Source organism: Mus pahari, chromosome 8 (assembly GCF_900095145.1).
Source record: "Mus pahari chromosome 8, PAHARI_EIJ_v1.1, whole genome shotgun sequence".
Lineage (NCBI taxonomy): Eukaryota > Metazoa > Chordata > Mammalia > Rodentia > Muridae > Mus > Mus pahari.
Window position 1 is genome coordinate 20281448 of NC_034597.1, and position 20866 is coordinate 20302313.

Genomic DNA, 20866 nt, shown 5'->3' on the forward strand with positions numbered 1-20866 from the left:
CCCTCCCTCCCTCCCTCCCTCCTTCCTCCTCTCTTTCTGCTTCTATCTTCTTACCTATCTACATGTCTTGTGTCTTCAGAGAGATCTGGTGATATGTAATACCAGTGGCCACCTTTCAGCTAAAGTGGAGGGAGGAGTTTAAAGGGGATCTAAAAAAGTTTCCCAGCACTCTGGTATTATACTCTATGCCAGCACACCATTGGTAGCAATGTAAAGGACCAGCTTTTCTTAGCTTTCCTTATAATCTGTGTGATGAAGTTGTCACAGTCTAGAACAGTGATTCTCAACCTTCCGAATACTGAGACCCTTTAATACATGTTATGGTAACCCCCAACTGTAACATTATTCTGTTAATAGCTCATAACTGTAATTACACTATTGTTATGAATCATGATGAAAGTTATTTGTTATACGGGATATCTGATATGTGACCTCCTAAAGGGGTTGCAAGCTACAGGTTGAGAACTGGTGATCTAGCTAGAGTAAAGGAACATCTGGAAATTATCTTTGAGGTGGGGTGTAAGAAGACCCTCAAAGCAGAGCATTATAATTTTCACCCATGTTGGGGCAGCTGTGAAGAAATAGGGGATGTAATGCTCAGAGGGGGAACCTTCTAGAGTGTCTATAGAATACACGCCACTGTGCCCTGATCTGTGCCCTCCATTATGGCCTGAACTTCTCGATGCTGGCATTACTGACTCAGCTCTCTGTTTGTTGTAGGGGCTGTCATGAGTGTTGTAGAATGTCTAGCAGCATGTTGGTCTCTACCCACTAGATGCCAGTAGCAAGCTATGACAATCAAAACTGTCCCCAGATATATGCAGTGACTGCTGGGAGACAGAGCTTCTCTTCAGTTAAACAACAGAGCTCCAGACAAAACAAGGATCACAGTAATGGGGTCTCAAAATATAGAAAGGGAAGGGAAGGGAAGGGAAGGGAAGGGGAGAAGAGAAGAGAAGAGAAAGAAAAAGCAATTGTTAAGTCTTTGGAATGGAAAGCTAGCATAGATGTTTGAGATGACAGGACAAAGTGAGAATGGGAGCTCTGACAGTGGAATTGACATAAAGATGGTCTTTCTTGAGGACTGAAGATGTAGCTCAGTTGGTAGACTATTTGTCTACTATTCAGGAAGATGTACTCTTTAGCATTGACTAAAGAAGCCAACATCCCAACACTGGAGAGGCAGATGTAGATACAGGAGGATCAAAAGTTTGGGATTGTTCCCAGCTATACAGAGAAACTACTGAGAGAAAACCATCCTCAACTGTGAAGAAGAATGCCAGGGTAAAAACTAACCACCAAAAGATGACGCATCTACTACCCTCAACACAAAGCTTAGTCTTAAGAAGTAGTCAGCCCCTCCCCCCGAAGCATGAACACACACTTTTGCACTAGACTCATGTACACGTGCCCAATGCCCACTTCAAATCTATACTATATCTAATTAACCTTTACCAAGCATCAGGGAAGTCAGAGGTTCCCAGACCTGCCTGCACCTGGAGGGTCCAACTTGCCAGCTAGACAGCCACTGCAGAGGCAGCACAGCTTCATTTAAATGGAGTGGGTCCTTGTTCCCAGTTATGGGCATTATAGAAAGATGGCTAATCAAGTTGAAACCCAGGGCCCTCAAGCTCTACTGATTTATTTTTGCCCCATCCCACGCTTTTAAATATACAGTGTGTATAATATCAACAAAAGTGAGTTCATACCAGAGGTGACATTTCTTTAGTGGACATGATAGTCTTTTTTGCTGTTGCTATGAGTCGTAGTTTGCTCTCTGTCTACTAATTTCCTATTCTTCATGTTGATTTCTGAGTGTATCCCTATCAATGGTCTTTTGCCTTGGCTTTTGTTTATCATTTTATATGTTTTATGATTCCTGGTAGAGTGTATGAATCTTGCTTTGTGGCCCAGGCTTAGTCTCCTCTTCCTAAACTCACAGCAATCTCCTGCCTCAGCCTTCTGAGTAGCTGAGGGGCTTACAGGCATGAGTCCTTGCATCTGGCTGTCTAAGCGTACCATTATTTTATAAATTTAATTAAAGATTTTTCAGTAGCAGTATAATAGACCTTTCTGTGGGTGAATTAGAATCCTAAACTGATCACATTAGGAGATATTTAACACGTCATTATTTGGCACTGTGAGTGTCCTGTCAACCTTCTTACCAATCTCAGTTACTTACTTACATTGAATTTCTAGACTAGGATAATAAACATGCTCTATCAGTATCAGTTACAATTAATTAACTAACTAATTAACTAACTAATTAATTACATATAGTAGCATCTTAGGTCCCATTTACTCTGGTAAGCAGGCAATATGACTTATAACACACACACACACACACACACANAGAGAGAGAGAGAGAGAGAGAGAGAGAGAGACAGAGACAGAGACAGAGAGAGACAGAGACAGAGAAAGTGTCCGAGAGCCTGAGATACAGAAAGACAGACAGAGAATTCTTCTCACTATGCTAATGATGGAGAAAGTGAGCCTTGGTGAGATCAATTCGGTTGCTAAAGTTAAGGCTAACTTTAAATATACTGCAGACTTGGGCCTCTGAGAATATTCATGACCCAGCACTCAGATCATTAACTCATGTGTCTGCAGCTGTGCAGACAAAGCTAGAGCTGGTCCACTCTTCCAGCCCGGCTGGGGGCGGGGGGGGGGGCAGCCTGTCTGCATCCCTTGGCCTTTCACATTGCCTGTCAGCTTTCTGAAGGTTTCAAACTCTGACAAAGGGTGGCTCCTCTGCCCCTGCTGAGGAAACAGGTCAAAGTGAACTTGGCCTGAAAGGATCTGTGCCATTCTGTGTCCCAGTGCATGCGGCCTAGGCTTCAGAGGGGCTTTCTGCTGACAGGGCTGAAGAACTATCGAATTGTCCTACATGGTTAATTTAACACAAGCCAGTGGATCCCTGATGAAGAGCATCAGGGACCTGGGATTCATCACTCACACTAAAAAACAGAAAGCCCAGTTGTTACCTACCTTTAGCTGTCATGTCAGAGTGCCACCAACTGCACAGGTTAAACTCCACCAGGAACCTAAAGAAATGGTGGAAAAGCCCAGGGTTACGAGATCAGCTAAGCTTGGGTAGAGCAGTACTGTTTTATGTCATTGTGCTGCCCCTTCCCGTTTGAAATAACTAACATTGCACTTTGGGACATTGCTGTGAATGAGGTTCCACTGAATTGCCACTAGGTTTTAGCTCACTTAGAAAGAAGCTGTCTTACCTCCCTTGGCCTGCGACCACAGTGTCCTAGTTGAAATGGAGTCCTGGTTGAGGAATGTCTGCAATTTGGTCAGAGTCAGCCCCTAGCAATTCACCTTTCTTTACTCATCCTCTGGCCCAGGTCATTGCATACTAAATAGCCACTTTCTAAAGGGCCTTTTGCCTTATTTCAGAACTTCAAAACAGAACATTCTCCTTGGTCAGGAGCCATACGGGAGGAGCTCAGCAAATGTGTCCGGGAGCAAACAGTGGGCCAAACTTGTAACAAAGATCATGCCATCATCTAACTTCTGAACAAGCAGAATTTCTCAATTGCTAGTGAAGGATGCAAACAAAGGTGATATACTCACCTTCTCAATCAATGGCCATAGATTAACAAAAATGTTTTAGACATGCACTTTTCAGACCCAAGGTTACTAACCCTAACAGCTACTTCTCCACGAAGATCCTACCACTAGCCTTAATGTATCTTCCACCTCTGTTTTGCACTTGTTTGCCTTTGGATGTATAAGCATTGTTGTATTAATATAGATTTATGTTAAATTTATATGTATATACACATATTTTATGTATATATGTATATACACAAACATGTATATATGTATGTATATCTACATCTACATCCATATCCATATAATATATATATATGATATATGTATGTACATATATATATATATACATATACACATATTATGCACATTTTTTTCACAATGTCCATTCATCAAATGGCAAGGGGTTTGCCTCACATCTACAGCACTAGCTCCTGGCTGAGAGAAAGAGGTGATCTGGTCAACATTCTACTCATGGAATTCTCCTCTTTCCTGGGGATACACTGTCGCTGCAATGTATCATCTCATCTAGAGGCCAGAGTTTTCATCTTTGTCACATTTCAAGATCAGGAAGTCTCCCAGGATCCTCAATTTGATAAGGTAAACTTATCAACTCATACCTAGGAAGAACCCCTAGCTCTCTCTGTAGCCCTTGTAAACCTGGCTCCTGCCCAAGCCAAGACATCAGAGCAACAGTGGTGGACAGCTTAGCTGTGTGTTCTCCTGACCACAGCCCACCCAGGCAGCATTAAGACAGCCAGGCATCCGTGTTAAATTTAACAGTAACCACAATAAATAGATTTGGCTTGTGTATCCTAAGCTCTTAGTCTGCTCAAGGATGACAGGGAGGTTTGCAGAGTGCTTGCGAATGACCAACACTAAAACAAGACAACTTTGTAGTCTCAGAGTTCAGTACTTTGAGGTGTTCCATGGATCTAAGGTCAGAGAGAACAGGAAGCAGCATCTCCCCGTTCACTTTATCAGAGAAACAGGATCAGGATACTTGTTGAAAAGAACGGAGCAGAGGGTACTCACAAGACAAGTTCGGTCATTATCCACTTGGCTGCGGAGAGGAAAGCCTTATAGGGCTGGAGGGAAGAATTCATCCGGTTAAAACAATGGATTACATAAGGTGTTTGTAGTTTGACTTAAGGTTTTACATAGAGACAATGTTATTCTTTTAGAGAGATGGATATCGATATCGTGTTAAAAAACTCAGGGAGGGTCTAGCTAAAGGGAGAAAATGCTTCGATACTGTATCCCAAAACTAACATCTTAAAACTTTGAACTCCCCTGTAGTGAGATGTGATTTACAAGTAAAATAAACATGATCTAATACAAGGGTTATCACTGGGAGGAAGGAGGAAGTGCAGCAAACGATGCTTAAACCTTTACCCTCTAGGGGCTAATATTTCACAGCCTGGTGCTGAGGGGCTGGAATCATGTAACTAATTTCAAATGGTAATTCACACTGCTCTCCTTTGGAAAGGTGACTTGCAGTTCTCCACCACTGTGCATCGTTCATTGAGAGAAGCACAAATTGAACACACTTGATTTTAATGCCTTCCATGAATTATGTAGGATTTGGGCTGCCCTTTCTCGCACTTACATATTTGGACTTGAAAAAATGATAACCATATGAACATGTGATTTTATCCCCTCAGAAAATCCCCTGCATGCTATAAAAGAAGGCATTGACAGCCTAATCTTTATTTCAGAATATTTTAATTAAAAAAAGCAGTCGGATTGTTTACTCTGTGATATTTCCTATGTGGATAATTCAATTTCCTGAATTCTGGAAAATACCATGTCCTCCTCAGTTGGCTCTTTGTGCCTAGGTATGCCAGATATGTAAGTGGTGTGCAGATTTGCAAGGCAGACGATGGCACTGGCAGAGAGCGGGGCTCCAGAGGGCAGGTTCAGAAAATCCTCAGCACCTTTTGTGGCGGCCATTAGGGAAAAGCAGCGTGCCAGATCTTGGTTTCTGAGGCGACAGCTGCCTAATCCTCTTCTCTGAGCGTTTTAATTATAAGAACCAGAACCAGAACCGGGAACGGAGGAATTATCCAGTCTTAAATAAAACAAGAATGAATTTATAGTGTCCTAAACATTGCTGAAAGGTTCCTGTCTCAAGCCAGAAAGCAGCATAAACAAACAAACAAACGAAACCCATTGGGCTTATTCCCAGCCCACCCTGCTTTGCAAGGCTGTATATTTTTTTGATTTGATTTGAGTAAGGCTTTCAACATCAACATCGCGTGAGTCCCTGAACCAGGGGACCCTCTTCCTCCAAGTTTAGGGTCAGAGAAAGATATTAACTTCAATAATTTCTTAAAACCAAGTGCCTCAAATCGCCATGCTCTGCTCATTAGGTGTTAAGACGTTAAATCCATCCCTTCCCTGGAGACAAGGAGTTAGACCGTGGGCTGATTCTGCGTCTTTGTTCCCCGTGAGATGGGTGGCTGAGGTAGACCTAAGAGGCTCACCAGAGGAAAGGAACTCAGGCAGAACCTGCTAGGCCCAGACTCTAAGGATATTTGAGCAAACAAAGGGATTATGCAAATCGGGATTAAGGTTGTAAGTGGAAACAATCGCTGGGGACTCAAGGGGTCACTGAGCTTTTTAAAAGGAATGGAGGAAACCTGTCTTGGGAAGATTTCAAACCTAGAAATAGCCACACTAAGTGCAGGAAAGCCAGTTTGGAAACAAAAAAGCCCCCATTCCAAGTGATGTTTCCTCGAAAGTTTCCATGAAGCAGTGTTTTCTATAAAGTCCAACTTCTCAGCTGCCTCTCAGAAACGTTGTATCTCAGACACTTTCTGGCTCACACTGTGTGTAGAAGAATCATTGTTAAACATGTGGCTCTTAGCTACCACCCTGCTAAGGTCTCAGGTCTCACAGAGGCTGCTAAGTTCACCAAAATGGCTTTGAAATCTTGTCCTTAAATGAACATTTTGGTTGGCTTTTAGTATTCCCAAAATCATATTTCAAGGATTACGTTTGTATACATCTGTGAGCTCTCTTGAGGTCTACATTAAAGAAGAAAAATATTCTGAGTTTTCAGGTAATTGAGGGTCAAACTGATACTTTCTGTACATTGCAAATTACATTTGAAAACTGACAATAGTCGGTTTCTGACAGGCTGGAGCTGGTTTCTAAGGACATAGCCCTGTATGCCTTGACCCTAGGTTGTAATATCCCCCCCCCTTACTGGAAGCAGCTTCCAGTCAGAAAGCACTGAGAGGAGCAGAGGAACCCACCTGTTCACTTGGCCTGAGAGCACTATTACAAGCCAAAAGGAAGATATTGTCCTGTGTGTGTCTGTGCATGTGTATGTGTGTAGTACTCAGCTGTGTGTGTACCCATGTATTCAGAGGTAGGAGGTAAATGACAGATGTCTCTTCCTCTGTTGCAGTTCACCTTGGGTTTTGAGACAGAGTCTCTCAAAGATCTTGAAGTTCAGGGATCAGGCTGGCTAGACTGTACTGGGGATTCTCTGGACTCCATGCTGCACCTGCTCAGAGCTTACAGATGTGCACTGCCTTGTTTGGGTTTCATGTGAGTCCTGGGGACCCAAATTCAGGTCCTTTAGGTTGTGTGGAAGGAAATGTAGGGACTAAGCTATCTCACCAACTCCCTCAGAAGGACAATTTCTGTTAAACAAACCAAATTCTCTTATGTAACAGTCAATGAAACTCCTCCCCTCCTTGTCTATAAAAAGGGGACGGACTGTTCATTAATCCATCTAAGACCTTGACCTGATTTTTAACTTACATAATCACCGGATCCGGGTTTAAACAGAAACAGTTTTTAGTGAGTCAAGCCAGGAAATACCTTTAAACACTCTTGGTTTTGAGTAAGGTACATTTGATTACCCTAAAGCCTGAGCCACAGGTCCTGACGGCAGCAGAAGCGCCCTGCTATTCCCTGGGTGGCAGCCTTGTACTTACGTCCAGGAGTCCGTGGGCGCAGTCACTGCTCTCCTTGTTGGCTCTACACATGGCTTGGTAGTCGTACAAGGTTATTCTGTGGGGGAAATACAAAGAGGCTTCAGGAAATGAAAACATATGGCCACTACATAATGCTTAGTTAGGGCCAGCGAGGTGAGCAGTCACTAGCAACATGAGCTATAGTCACAAACAGAACGAGGCTCAACTATTATAGGCATAGAGCATAGTGGTGAATTGGAACAGAATCACATCGAAAATATAGGCTAGCAAAGGGAGGGACTAAAGAGTGCCCGGAGATACAAAATTATCCAGCTCGATGAATTCTCTCCATTTTACTATAAAACAAGCATAGTTGGCACGGACCACCATACTCCCGAGGCTACTCTGACTGCGTTGGTGACCCTGATTTGTTTGTTACATGAGACCCAGCAAGAGACACTTTAGGGTACAAGGTGGCAGAACCGTCTGCCTGTTCCCATGCACTAGGAAGTAGACCAGGATTGAGTTAAGACCTAAGGTGACCGGAAGGGGAAGCCTGAGGGAGGGGTATTCATTGCCCACCATCCTCCATGTTATCACCTCAATCGTGAGTGCATCCTTGGTTGAGAACAGCTTCACTTGTGAAGCAAGAACGTGGACATTTTGTTGTCATTCTGGATAAAAGCATAGCTGTCAGCCCCAGAAACTCTGTCTAATTTGTCTGAGGTATTTTAGTTCCCCGTTGACAGTTAAAAAAATTAATTAATGAAGGTAAATGGAGCAAGGGCCTTGTCTCATCCTCAGAAGCAGTGGGCAGAGACAGGATCCCCTGACTCCCGCTACCCCACCACAATTCCTGGCAGTTTAAAGGGGAGTCGAGCAAAATCAAACTTGACATGGAAAGATTTCAAATAGCTTAATACACTCATTCTTAATTTGTCCGTGTAGAATTCTCCCTCACAAGAATCCCTTTCTAGAACAGTCCATTGCTTAACACTGGACGCACTTATTGCTATGCTTAGAACTACTACTACAATACAATACTACCACTTTATATGGCCAGTCTGCTGAGGTATCCGTCTCTCACCTCCCCGATTACCCCATCCCCTACTACAGTATATATCATGGAGAAGGAATTCTGTTTTTCAAGGCAAATACATAAACTACCTGCTGACAAACTCACTTAGGTGAGCCCCAAGACATAATGACATAATTGGGACAGCTCCCTGGAAAAAGTTCAGATCCATGTATGGATGCCAGAAAGAAAACTGGCCACTTCTAACCAAACTGAGGTCAGCTCCAACCAGTGAGTGACACACAGTGGCACAATAAGGCACAAAGGGTGGTCACACAATCCACCTATGTACTCCTGGGTGACTCTCTCCATCAGAAACTGTCTCTCATTTGTCTACCTTTTGCTTCCTGCAAACAAGCAGCTTTGTTTAGGGAATAGGAATAAAGACCTTGAGCCAGACTCACAGTCAAGACCCAGGCCTCCATCTGCTGGGCAGGGGATGGACCGTTCACTGGGAAGCCACCATGTTTATTACTGTAGCCCAAGGCACCCTCCAAAGCTGGGGTGAGAGGGACATGCTATAGTACCTTCTGTCCCTGCATTCTGAATTGAGGACGGCGGTACCAAGCGGCCGTTGGTTGGACTCTGGGTGGTGACTATAAGCAATGGATTCTTCCGAGCATATCAGCCCATTTGCCAAAAGTACAAAGCAGATCTCAGGCAGCCTGACATGTCCAAGTCCACAGAACTAACCAGTGGCGGGGCCAGAATGAGCCTAGGGCCAATCTGAATCCGCTGCAAGTCTGCTTTCTTCTCAGAAACACAGAGTCGCATCTATATTGATGCTAGGCTCTCACTGGAAGATCATAACATACGCTGCTTGAGATAGGTTCTCAGGAACCAAAATCCTGGATCATTTGGAGCCTCCTGCTGAGGGACTACTGAGGAGTCCCCAACCAGAATGAACCCAGCTGGCTTACAAGACCAGCTGCCTGGTGGTAACCATGGCAACTCCCTGACTGACAGATGGCTGGAAGCTCAGGAGTCTCCTTGGATCTTTTCCAGAGACCCCAGCTGACACTGGGGAGGGCAAAATGAATCACCACGGGGAAGCTTCCGAGCCAAGCCTGAGCACCTGCCTCTCATTGCAAAAGGATTGGGAAGGGGGTGGTTTGATACTACTGTTCCCAAAGAGGTCAGAGAACCAGTCCCCCTTCCGTCCCCCCCCCCCCCCCCGTCTTCTCAACTTGCTGGAAAAAAGGAGACTTTGAGAATATTGCTCTTTTGGAATTGATTTTTTTTTTCTTTACTGTTTTAAATAACTCCACTTTGTGGCTACCTGCATCCTGTTTTGCTGATTATAGTCAAAGAACAAGATAATTGCCTGCTTTCATTCGGCTCTAAAATAAGCCCCAAGAATTGTGCCTAGCCCAAGCCCGTGTGCAACCCTGTAGAGCTCAGCTCTGGGAATTTAGCCTCATGACAGATAACATGCTTTAATTCCCATGACTTCATCCCCAGACCACTTCAACCACGGTTGTCCACAGCCTAAGACCTTGTCATTAGCAACAACCCACTCTTTGAAATTGTGAAGGAGGCAGGCACCCTGTCCCAAGTAACAACTCAAGGCAGCAGCTCAAAGCCTGCCATGCACCCTGGACAGGATAATCTACTTTTTAATAGTCATTTTGATGTTACTGGGTTTTTGTTTTGTTATGTTTTCTCCACCAAGAAAAAAAAAGATCCCATTCAAGCAATATTTTTTTCTAATACTTAGCTGGTTAAATTTTCAAGTGGTAAGCTAAGCTCATTTAGTCTGCTTAGCAACTGTGGGACAAACATTTATTAAAGACCTACTCTGTGCCACAAGTCCAGGAAACTTGCCTATAACAATTCCCAATCATGGTAGTGTCCCCTAGCCCTTGTTCAATGATTAGCAACCTTGAAACAGCTTAATATTTATAAATATAGCCATAAAAGGATGACCCGAGAAGCTGACATAAAGCTCATCTTGGGTTATAATTAAGCATTTTTAAATCTAAACCTCTAAGAAGCAAAACAGTAGCATCTACATATGTTTTTCCTGTTGAACGTGGAAACACTCTCTGTAGGGGTCGCTCTCACAGGCAAGGGCATGAAGCGTGCACACAGGAAATTCTTAAAGAAGGGAGGGCTGTTTCTCCTGCCCCCCAACCTGGCATCAGTCAGGTCATCCCGCTAAAGCGGTTCCTCACAGAACACTGTAATTTCCACATGGCACACTCACATGGGAGCCAGGAATTTACCTCACCCAGGCCCTGTTGCTCTCATGTCGTCTAACCGCAGATCACTCAGCACAAGCTTTAGTGGAGGAGCGTACCCCGCAAGGCTGCGTGTTGCTGCATTACCCAGGAGGCAGTGCACTGGGCCATAGCAGATAGACTTCACTCACTCAGAGTACAGTAAGTCAGGTGCTAATGATATCCAAAAGACCAAAGCTGTTATTTTCTCCGGGGAACTTTTGGCATTCTCCCCAATGTCAGAGGCACGGAAAGGAATGGCTTCCTAGAGTAGGAAACTAAAGCTGCTTACAGCAGGGCATCCAGGAGGCGGAGACTACCAGGAGGGGGAGGGGCCAAGACCTATCTTTCTAAGGATGACTCCCTACCTCCAACCAGGCCTCAACCTCCATAGCCCCACTGCCTCCCAAAAGTCCCGTCAATTATTGGTCCATCAGTGGATGAAGCCGAAGCCGTTGACTATTCCTCGAGGATTTTTGGAAGTCGGGCTCGTTCTTCAGAGGATACAGGAGTAAAGCAGACAGCAGCAGGCCTGGTCTGGAGGAGGCGGGGTTAGTCTCCTCCCAGCACCTAGGTACTCTGTTGATATGCAATAAGCAAGTATCTCCTTGTTTACTTTGCCCAGGTACCATGGGAGTGTGATGAGGCCATCCAATTGAGCAGAAGTACTGCAAGGGAGGCTAGTTAATAAATGTTTGGTTTATTAAACATTTTGAACGTTTGTGGACCTTTTGAATCTTCTTTCTGCCAACCCGACCTGCAGAAACAGTGGCTGGTCCACAGCTTTCCTGTACCAGCAGACAACTTTGTGCTGAAAAGCCAGTGGGAGGAAAGCAGAAAACAACGCTGTGGTTCTCACAAGCCAAGTGGGCTCACACTGGCTAACGCAAGGTCCCCAAGGTGACTGGGGACCTTGTAAAACTCCACTAGCTCTTGAGACAAAACATGAATCAAGGGCAGGCATGCGGTATGCGGCCTGGAGTCAGGGGTTGAGATGGAGGCAGGCCGCCCAGATGAGGAAGGCCAAGGCAGCCACTGCAGTTGTTGCAGCAGCATTGTGAGGTTTACCGAGTGATCTGTCGGAGGCTTCAGGTTCCTGCAATCCAGAAAGTTCGGTCCTGAAACACACTGGTCCCTCCAATGTCTCCTCTGACGAAGCGGAAGTGGCTAGGCCAACAGGAAGCCAGGAAGCCATTACATTCATTCCAGGAGCTGCTATGCTTCAGGCTTTGCTGAGGCAGTGGGCATGAAAGGAGATCAGTCATCCAAGTAGAGTGGCTTCTCCTTCCAAATCACTCCCTCAACTCTGAGTTTGGGTTGTGGGCTGGAATGGAACAGGATCACTGAAGACTGGGAAAGCTCCTAGCTCCCTAAGAGCCAGAGGGAAGAAGGCTCTTGGGTTTTCATTCTACCTTGATAACTCACCACTTAGAATGGGATTTCAATCACAAAGGATGCAGGGTAAACATGGGTACAGCTTCTGCAGAGGGTGGAGGAGGATGAAGTCTAGGCACAGAAACAAAGAAAACCACCACTACCACCCACCAAACACACATAAACACACACACACATTGTACATAATAGAGAAAGGGACACACATTGTACATAATAGAGAAAGGGAAAAATGGAGACAGGATGGGGAAATAGTTGACATAGTTTCTATGGACAGTTCAAAAACACTAAAATTATTTGCCCATAGCCCATTTCCCTGTAAACTCTAGGCCAAGTACATCCATGTTGGTTCCTTCTGGTTTCAGGCAGAATTAGGTGCATGAAGAACAAGGGAAGTCCAGCCCCGGCCCTCCCAGAAACCACAAGAATATTTGATAAGAACAAAAATCCGAGGAAAAACCCTCAAGTCCCTGGCACTTGATCAACAATACCACTCTCATATCCTGCAATGAAGACGGACGCTGTACCTGGTTCCTAACTGCTGTAGAGTCCTTGGGTCCCACATGGAACTTTGTCATTGGGGAGAGCTTACAGTTTCAGAGGCTTCATCCATCATTGTCATAGACTGAGCGTGGCAGCATACAGGCCAATGTGGTCCTGGGGACAGAGCCCAGGGTTTTACATCTTGATCCACAAGCAGCAATGAAACTGACTGAGTGTCACCCTGACTGGGTGTAGCTTGAGCATATGAGACCTCAAAGCCCAATTCCACAGTGATATGCTTCTTCCAATGAGGCCACACCTCCTAATAGTGCCACTTCCTATAGGCCAAGCATTTAAACACATGAGTCTATGGTGGCCATTCCTATTCAAACCACCACAAACTTGTTTAGTGTTGGCTTCCATCTCCCTGGTTCAAATATCCTCCAAGTTGCACGTGTCCTTTACAATTGGCACTTCATATCTAAGCTGTAGTAGCTCAACTTACTGGGACTCAGGTGTATCCTTTTCGGGTGGGAAGGGAAAGAGATGAGGTAGTAGATGAGAGACCATGTTACTTTGATAAGCTGCTAAAAATTCAGTTGTGGCTGCCCTTCCTGAGATGAAGCTTGAGTCCCCTTCCTTCTGTCTGGATAGCTGGTGTTTTGCTCTAGTTAGCACGGGGGATCCTAGAGCAGCAGTTTTCAACCTGTGGGTTGGGACTTGTGCAGGAGTTTGTCAAATGACTCTTGGACAGAGATTACATATCAGATTTTCTGCCTATCCAGTATTTACATTATGATTCATAACAGTAGCAAAATTACAATTATGAAGCAGCAACATAAATAATTTTATGGTTGGGAATATAAAGAACTACATTAAAGGGTAGCCAGATTAGGAAGGTTGAGGGACCCACCGGGCTTCCAGGGAGGGAAATCACCTTCAAAGATTGATTCCCACCATACCTGCTTTGATTTGAAAGTGAAATGTCTCCCACAGGCTCATGTGCTTGGACGTGTGGTTCACAGCTGATGACACTGTTTGAGAGTTCTGGTCTAGCTGGGACATGAGGCCTAGGTAGTAGGGTACCAGGTGTGGGCCATGAGGGGTATAGCCCTGCCTTGCTTTCTGGGCTAGCAAGGCATGCACACAATGTAATGTGAACCATCTTCACCAGACTTGCGTCCTGAATGCCTCCCCTGCCATGCGGACTGAAGCCACCAGCCACATGGCCATATGTCTGTTAGGTATCCTATCCCAGTGGGGAGGAAAATAGCTGATACAGCTCACTACAAGGTGGAGGCACAGTACTAGAAGACAAGGAGAGCCGAGGCCTTTCTGTGCAGAAAGGAATCAACTTTAGAGAGGAGGAAGAGAAGGCAGTGATGGCACAGACCTTAAATCCCAGCACTTGGGAGGCAGGGGTGGGTAGATCTCTGAGTTCGAGGCCAGCCTGGTCTACAGAGAGAGTTCCAGGACAGTCAGGGCTACACAGAGAAATCCTGCTTCAAAAAATAAAACAAAAACAGAAAGAAAGGGAGACAGACAGACAGACAGAGGGAAGGAAGGAAGGAACAAAGAAAGGAAAAAAGAAGGAATAGAGGACATGGAATATGGCAGCATCTTATGCACTAACCCTCATCTTGGCTTGGTGACGTCAGCCATATGTCTGTGCATATGTTGTCCTATATTGACACCCAGAGTATCCCAAGCTTCAGAGCACAGGCTATAATACAAATATACCTTCAAGTTGGTGACATATCTTACATCATCCCATTCAGCTCTTGTTTATGGCTATTTGAGGACTTTATTTAGACCATTTTGCTAAAAGGAAAAAAAAAATGATTTCAAGTGAAAGCTGCAAAACCTCAGGCAACTCCTATGCAGGAGCCATGAGATTGGCACCCAGGTGCTTTTTTACTTGGTGGGTCAGTGGTTTGGTTCAGGCAACTGCTACATGGGAGACTCGAGATTGGTGCCTGGGCACTTTTTGCTCAGGGGTTCTTGACACTGGCTTTGACCAGTGACGGGCTACACCTGAGAACCACACAGAGGCACTTAGGATGCACACATGCTGGGGCTCCTTTCCCCCACCAATGTAAGATGAATCTCTTGGGATGAACTCTGAGCATGGCTGTGCAAGCTCACGTGACTTGCTTTACCCCTGTCAGACACTGACGTATAAAAGTCCTGAGGCCTCTTGTCAGCCTTCAAAGTGTACAGTGGAATCCCAGAATTCCCGTTAAGCCACCAACAAGATATTCGTGGTTTGATCCCTTCATGAAGGGCTAATGTTACCTTCTTAGGCAAAAGCTCCCCAGTGCATCCAGGTCCCTGGTGAGGAAGTAAGTTAGACACAGAGAGACTGAGAGACCTGGGCATAGCTACATGGTTGCAAATCTACTGCTCAACATGAAGTCTTGCTTTAGCACCAGGAAGGACTTGGAACCTGTCAGGCTTGATACCTTATGCCAATAATCCCAGCACTAAGGAAGGAGAAACAAACAAACCAAAAACTCCTTCAACTTTTTCCTACAGGTGACTATTATTTATTATCCCCGAATATATAATAACTTGCATTAGCATCCTTGGAAGTTGGACTGGGGGAGGAGGAGACCTATGAATTCTAGTGCAATTGCAAAAGGGACAAGGTCATGGTTGATGACAGAGAGATACAGAGCATCTATTCTGAAAAATGCAAGTGTAAGGCTTTTACTAGACAGGTGCTTAAGTGGAAAAGAAAACAGACGGCACAAACCACCCCCAGTGAGTCACCAGTCAGGGAGCCCACTTACTATCGGTAATAAGATCAAAAACATATTTGAAGTTCTCTGTTTGCAACACAAAAAGCAGAGCTGGCACAGAGAGACACATAAGATAAAGAAAAGTACAGCCTGCGGGCATGGCAGGTCAGAGGATTTGTCAATTTCAACTGAGTGATCTCCTCACTCAGCTGGTCTCCCATCCTGCAAAGTCTGCTCTCCAGATAAGACACTGCTGAGCCAACACCTTCCTTTACCTCTGCACACTGCTAGATGTGCACATAGCGCAGCACTGAGGTAGACAGGCCAAGGGAAGAGGGCAGAGAAGTCTGTGTCCACACTACAGGATGCTGGAGTCTTGTGTCTATACTACAGGATGCTCGAGTCTTATTTCCACACCACAGAATGCTGCAACCCAGCTCTGTTACAGAGACATGGCCTAAGGTCTTGGTCTTTCATCTCCATCTACAGAATAAATGTATGATATATTTATCCCTGAGACTGGCCCCCCTGGACTTATAGTCCGAATCAGCCCTTGACTGACTCAGGCTCAGACTTGCTTAGATGCACTGCTGACATGTGCCTACAAACTCTTGAGCAAAGGTCTAAGATCTCTAGTTTGTCCTTGGCTACTGGGACACTGGTCCTGTTTCATGGCGTTGCTGGAAGGTTCTAAGAACAATGATCTGTGTGGGGCAGGGGAATGCATACCTGTAATCTCACTACTTTGGAAGCTGGCTTCAAGAGCAGTGTGGGCAGCTACACTGCAAAATGAGGAGGAGGAGGGAGGAAAGGAATGAGGGAGAGAAAAGGAGAGGAAGGATAAATGCATAATAGCATTTATTTTAGAGGAAAATAACAATAAATTATTTTTTACTTTTATTATATTATATAATACTATGATATAATTATATAATAATTTTCTTATTTTTTTTCTTTCTTTTGCCTGCCTAGGAGAAAGACAGGCAAAAGAAAGGAAGGAAGGAAGGAAGACAAGACATGACAAGACAGACAAGAGGAAGATGGTGGTCCAACCCAGCTCAGCTGTGGCAGGTATTTGAAAAAGGAAAAGATGGCCATTTTCTACTCTTTTCTTTCTTTATCTCCCACATTACTGATGCATCTGTTCTTGGCTCCTGGTCCTTAGATCATAGAGAAGCAGGTGGGATATATTCAGGCCAAAGATTCAGCTAAGGTAACCAATAGCAATGAGTTTGGCCCTTAAAGGATTTCACAGGTTGCTGTCTTACAAGTCTTGTAAAAAGTTTAATTATTCACAGAAAAAGCCCCCCAAAATCACAGACTCAAAAGTGGATATTATTTTCTTTTGATGGTGCTGCTGTATATCATGGCTACTGGGCCACCAGGCAAGTGGGCAACACAGTCAGAGCAAAGAAAGGCCCATTTACATTTAGCTAAGTACAGTGTCAGAGTTTTGCATTGATGTAACCAAATACTAAGAAAAGTAAATTAGTGGATAAAGGATTTATTTTAGCTCATGGGTTCAGAAAGTTCAGTTCAGCATGGTGGGGAGGGCATGATGGAGTAGACCAGGTCACATGACAAGAGTGAGGAAGCACAGTAAAGGAATAGAGGAAGGAGCCAGAGAAAGTTAGGTCTCCAAGCAACATAACTCCCATGGCCTACTTGCTGCCATCCTCCCACTCGTTAGCAGCCAAAAACAGTGGTGCCTCTTATGAATCAATCAAGGGATGAATCCACTGGCTAGGTCAGAACCCTCATAATATCTCTGGAAACACCCTCAGAGACACCAAGGGAAGCCTTCAGCAACTTCCTAGGTGTGAGTTAACTTGTTAAAGTTGAACCTAAACAATTATAGAAACCATTTCTCCCCAGATGGGGGAGCTGCAAGGTCCAACCTAGGAAATAGCCAAAGGTAAAACTGGTGGAGGGATGGGAGGTGTCTGTCTTCTGGCTCACTGATGGAGATGACCTAGTCTCAAGTGAATGCTATTCATTCAAGGATAGAGGTGGATCCAAAGGTGAATCCTTGTGGCAACAGCAGCATCCAAGGTACCAAAGAGAAAGGCAAGCTAGACGCACTTCCCTTTGTCCTACCAAAGCAGATCATGCCTCCAAAGTAATGTGATTCAGCTTTCAAGGGGTGGGGGGAAAGAGTCTGTCCCAGAGACCCAGAAGTTTCCTCTAACTACCTCCATTCACTGTTTCTGAGATCCATATCCTTTCCAAATGGAAGAGTTGTCAGTCTTATTTTTCCAGAAAATAAGGAATGGGGGAAGGTCATGGGCACCTGACGGAGAAAGGGTATTGGTACCCATGTCTACGTTCAAGTGTCAAGAGCCATCAGAAGGTGTCAGAAAGGCTCTATCAACTGGTGCCACACACACAAAGCCATGGCTGAGCCAAAGTTAGCAGCCATCACAGCAGCAGCTAGCAACTCCTGAGTCTTCAGTAGACAGCAGGCATGGGTTGAGAATGTCACACTCATTTTTGTCTCACCAGCTCTGGTCACCCTTGGACATGACTCCTAATCATCTTCATGTTCCACACAAGAACTCAGGCTTGGCAAAGTCAGTTGACATATTCTAAGTTAAGCAGCTACTCAATGTTGGAGTCTAGCTTTGACCTTAGTGTGTGTGATTCCAAAATCCATCTCTTCATTGCTCTTCTGGTCCCAGGGAGGAGGGCCTCTGACAAAGCATATGGGGCCTGTCATGGAGCTCTCAGAGGCATCAGTTGCTGTCCTAACCCCATCAGGCCTGTAGTCATTTCTTTTTCTCAAAGAGGCTGGCTAGATCCACGATGAAAGCAAGTTCTAGATTCATGCCAACCATACTTATCCCACATCAAGGAGGAGACCAAACCCTTAAAATCCCAGTGTGAGTTTTCTTTCTCCCACCAATTTAAAGCAAACATCCAAGAAAAGGGGGTGGGGAGGGAGCAGTTGTTAAAGAAGTTGAAAAATATACTTTTAAATGAGAAACATGCATGGTTATTCTCCATCTTGTGTCTCCTGACCCTCAGAGTTGAGAAACAAGTTGACATTGCACAAATGTGTACAATGATAGAAAAGTAGACAGAAATGGCTATGCTCTGATAGCTGACTGTCCATCCAGGAACTGATTTGGGAAGCTTGTAGAAAGTCACAGGAAATTGTAGAACAGCTCAAAGCCAGGCCTGGGCGAGAAGGCACCCTGTCAAGCTCGACATCCTGGAGTCACTGAGCTGGAATCAGGCAGGGAAACATATCCGTGTGGCAAGTCTCCAGGTATGAGAGCATCAGAGACGGCAGAAATGCTGGCCTCCTGACACATTTATAACATTTCTTTCCCACACTGGCACAAATAAGCTATGGAGGTTCAAAGACTGGCTCATCCTTTTGAAATTCTCCACTCTTAGCACAGTGCTCAATTTCTCTTGTTGACTGGCTTCAGCCACAGGGAAAGTCACGAAGTAACCTGGCATGGAGGTGCCATGGATCTCACAGGAAAGCTTCAGGACCATCCCTATACTTTCTGCTATTATATACTCAAGAGCCTCAAATACATCCAAGGAAGCTCTACTTTAAAGGCCCTTATTTCTGGGAGGCCAAGAGCAGGAACCACTCCTAAAGAGGCCCTGAAACTCACCCCAAGCTTTCTTCATGGACCTCAGTGTACCCGGAAGCATGGTTGGTATAGCCTTGAAGAACATGGGGCCAAGGAAACGCTTTCCTACCCAACCTTTGCCCAGGGTGGTAGCCTGTTACCTAGGACATTCAGTTGCATCCATGTTTCTACCAGTAGACTTCAATGGTATGGTTAGAAGACTGAGTAAGCTTCTCTTCATTTTAAAACACTGTATCAATAAGTCTCAAAATACCACCGTCTATTCTCAAGCTCCCAACTGCCAAGGAGTGCCTCCCCTGGCTTGTGGGACAAATCTGTCACCAATCTCTGCTCAGGCAGAAACTTTCTCTTCCTTGGTGACAGAATCAACAGACTCTGTTGACTCTCATTTCAGTACTGCCCTCTGATCTACCCAGTGCTGAACATACAGAAAATTTGTGATGACCAGCACCCATGCACAGAGTTCTGAAGTGTGCAAACAAGTGGGATTGGCTCCTGGTTAGTTCAGGGTTGTATCAAGTTGGTCTATCTTACTCAGGTAAACTGAGAACACCATCCAATCCTTACCTTTTAAAGGAGCCCATTGTTAACAACTTGTTCATGACAGCTCCTTCGACCTCACCAAAAAAATCTCCAGTCTGTAGGGAAAACAAGAAGGCACATGAGGAAGGGCAGAAGCAGCAGAGAAGAAAACCAGGCAGGAGAGTATGTGTATGAGAGAGAGAGAGAGAGAGAGAGAGAGAGAGAGAGAGAGAGAGAGAGAGAGAGAGAGAGAGACTCTACTGGGAGAGAGGGAGGGGGAGAGAGAGAGAGAAAGGGAGAGAGTGAGCATGTGTATCTGCTAGCTGAAGGAAAGCAGAGGCAGCTTTTAAAGATTCCTGTTACAAAAAAAACTGGGAATGACTGAAACAGTCACAGCAGCTGTGGGGTTACAAAACCAGTGAGCAGATGGGGATGTCTCCACAATACATGGGGGATGTTGCATAACATGTGCTTAATACAGAAATTAAAACACATGTGTGTACAAAAGAGTGTGTGTGTGTATGTGCACACACACGCACACACATACATACTTGGACAGGCTAGGCATTAATCGGTACATAATCCCTTCTGATTAAAATGCTACCTCATATAGACAAAATGAGGCCCTGGAAGTGCGTCCTAAGCTACGATAAAAATAACGGTCTCTAATACCTAGATGATCTGCTCAGGGGACTAGAAGAGTCCATTTACTCAACCTTTTAAGGTTCTTAAAACTAAGACTCCATCCTTTCTCAAAACCACCTTTCAAAGAATGTTCTAATTTTTGTCTATGGGTTGTTAATATAGTAACCAAGAATAGGACTGCACAGGTCCTTGGACAGACAACATAGCTAATCGTATCTCTAATGGCTTATCCCTGTACCTTTTACCTTTGGGACATGGCTACACTAAAGCTTTGGCATGTCTAATTCTCCCTGTGATGAGATTTACAAACTTTGCATGGTGGGATGAAGGATTAACCTCCTCCTGCATGCTCTCCAGAGTTTTGAAGTCACTGAGCTAGAAGTGTCCCAAGAGTGAGGACACAGCACTGCAAAGAAGCTAGGCTTGCAGCAACAGCCAGCATCCCAGAATGAGCCAGTGCAGAGCCCTAGAGAACCCCTGTCTCCATTCTGCATATATAGCTTGTGAGGGGAGGAAAGTGGTGTTACAAGAAGAGGAAACACATTTATTCCTTAGGCAATGGGGTGTTAATGAAACCCTACTTCTATCAAGCTTAGCTTAGCGACCTTGATCATAACTTCCAGGGTGCATAGATAGTGAGGGAGAGGAAGAGAGAAAGGAAGAGGGAGAGGGAGAGGGAGAGGGAGAGGGA

At 44.9% G+C, this 20866-nt stretch overlaps 1 protein-coding gene across 2 annotated transcripts in view; it reads right to left on the reverse strand.

Annotated features, from left to right (window-relative positions):
- The window catches only part of Cacna2d3 (calcium voltage-gated channel auxiliary subunit alpha2delta 3), an 807286-nt gene that overhangs the window by 43611 nt on the left and 742809 nt on the right, over window positions 1-20866 (reverse strand). For both annotated transcript variants that reach the window (XM_021202917.2, XM_029541665.1), the window contains 4 exons: window positions 19576-19646; window positions 7512-7587; window positions 4597-4649; window positions 2989-3044 (listed from right to left, as the gene is read on the reverse strand). In XM_021202917.2, the coding sequence (XP_021058576.1) occupies window positions 2989-3044; window positions 4597-4649; window positions 7512-7587; window positions 19576-19646 (256 nt within the window). The remainder of the gene's footprint in view (window positions 1-2988; window positions 3045-4596; window positions 4650-7511; window positions 7588-19575; window positions 19647-20866) is intronic.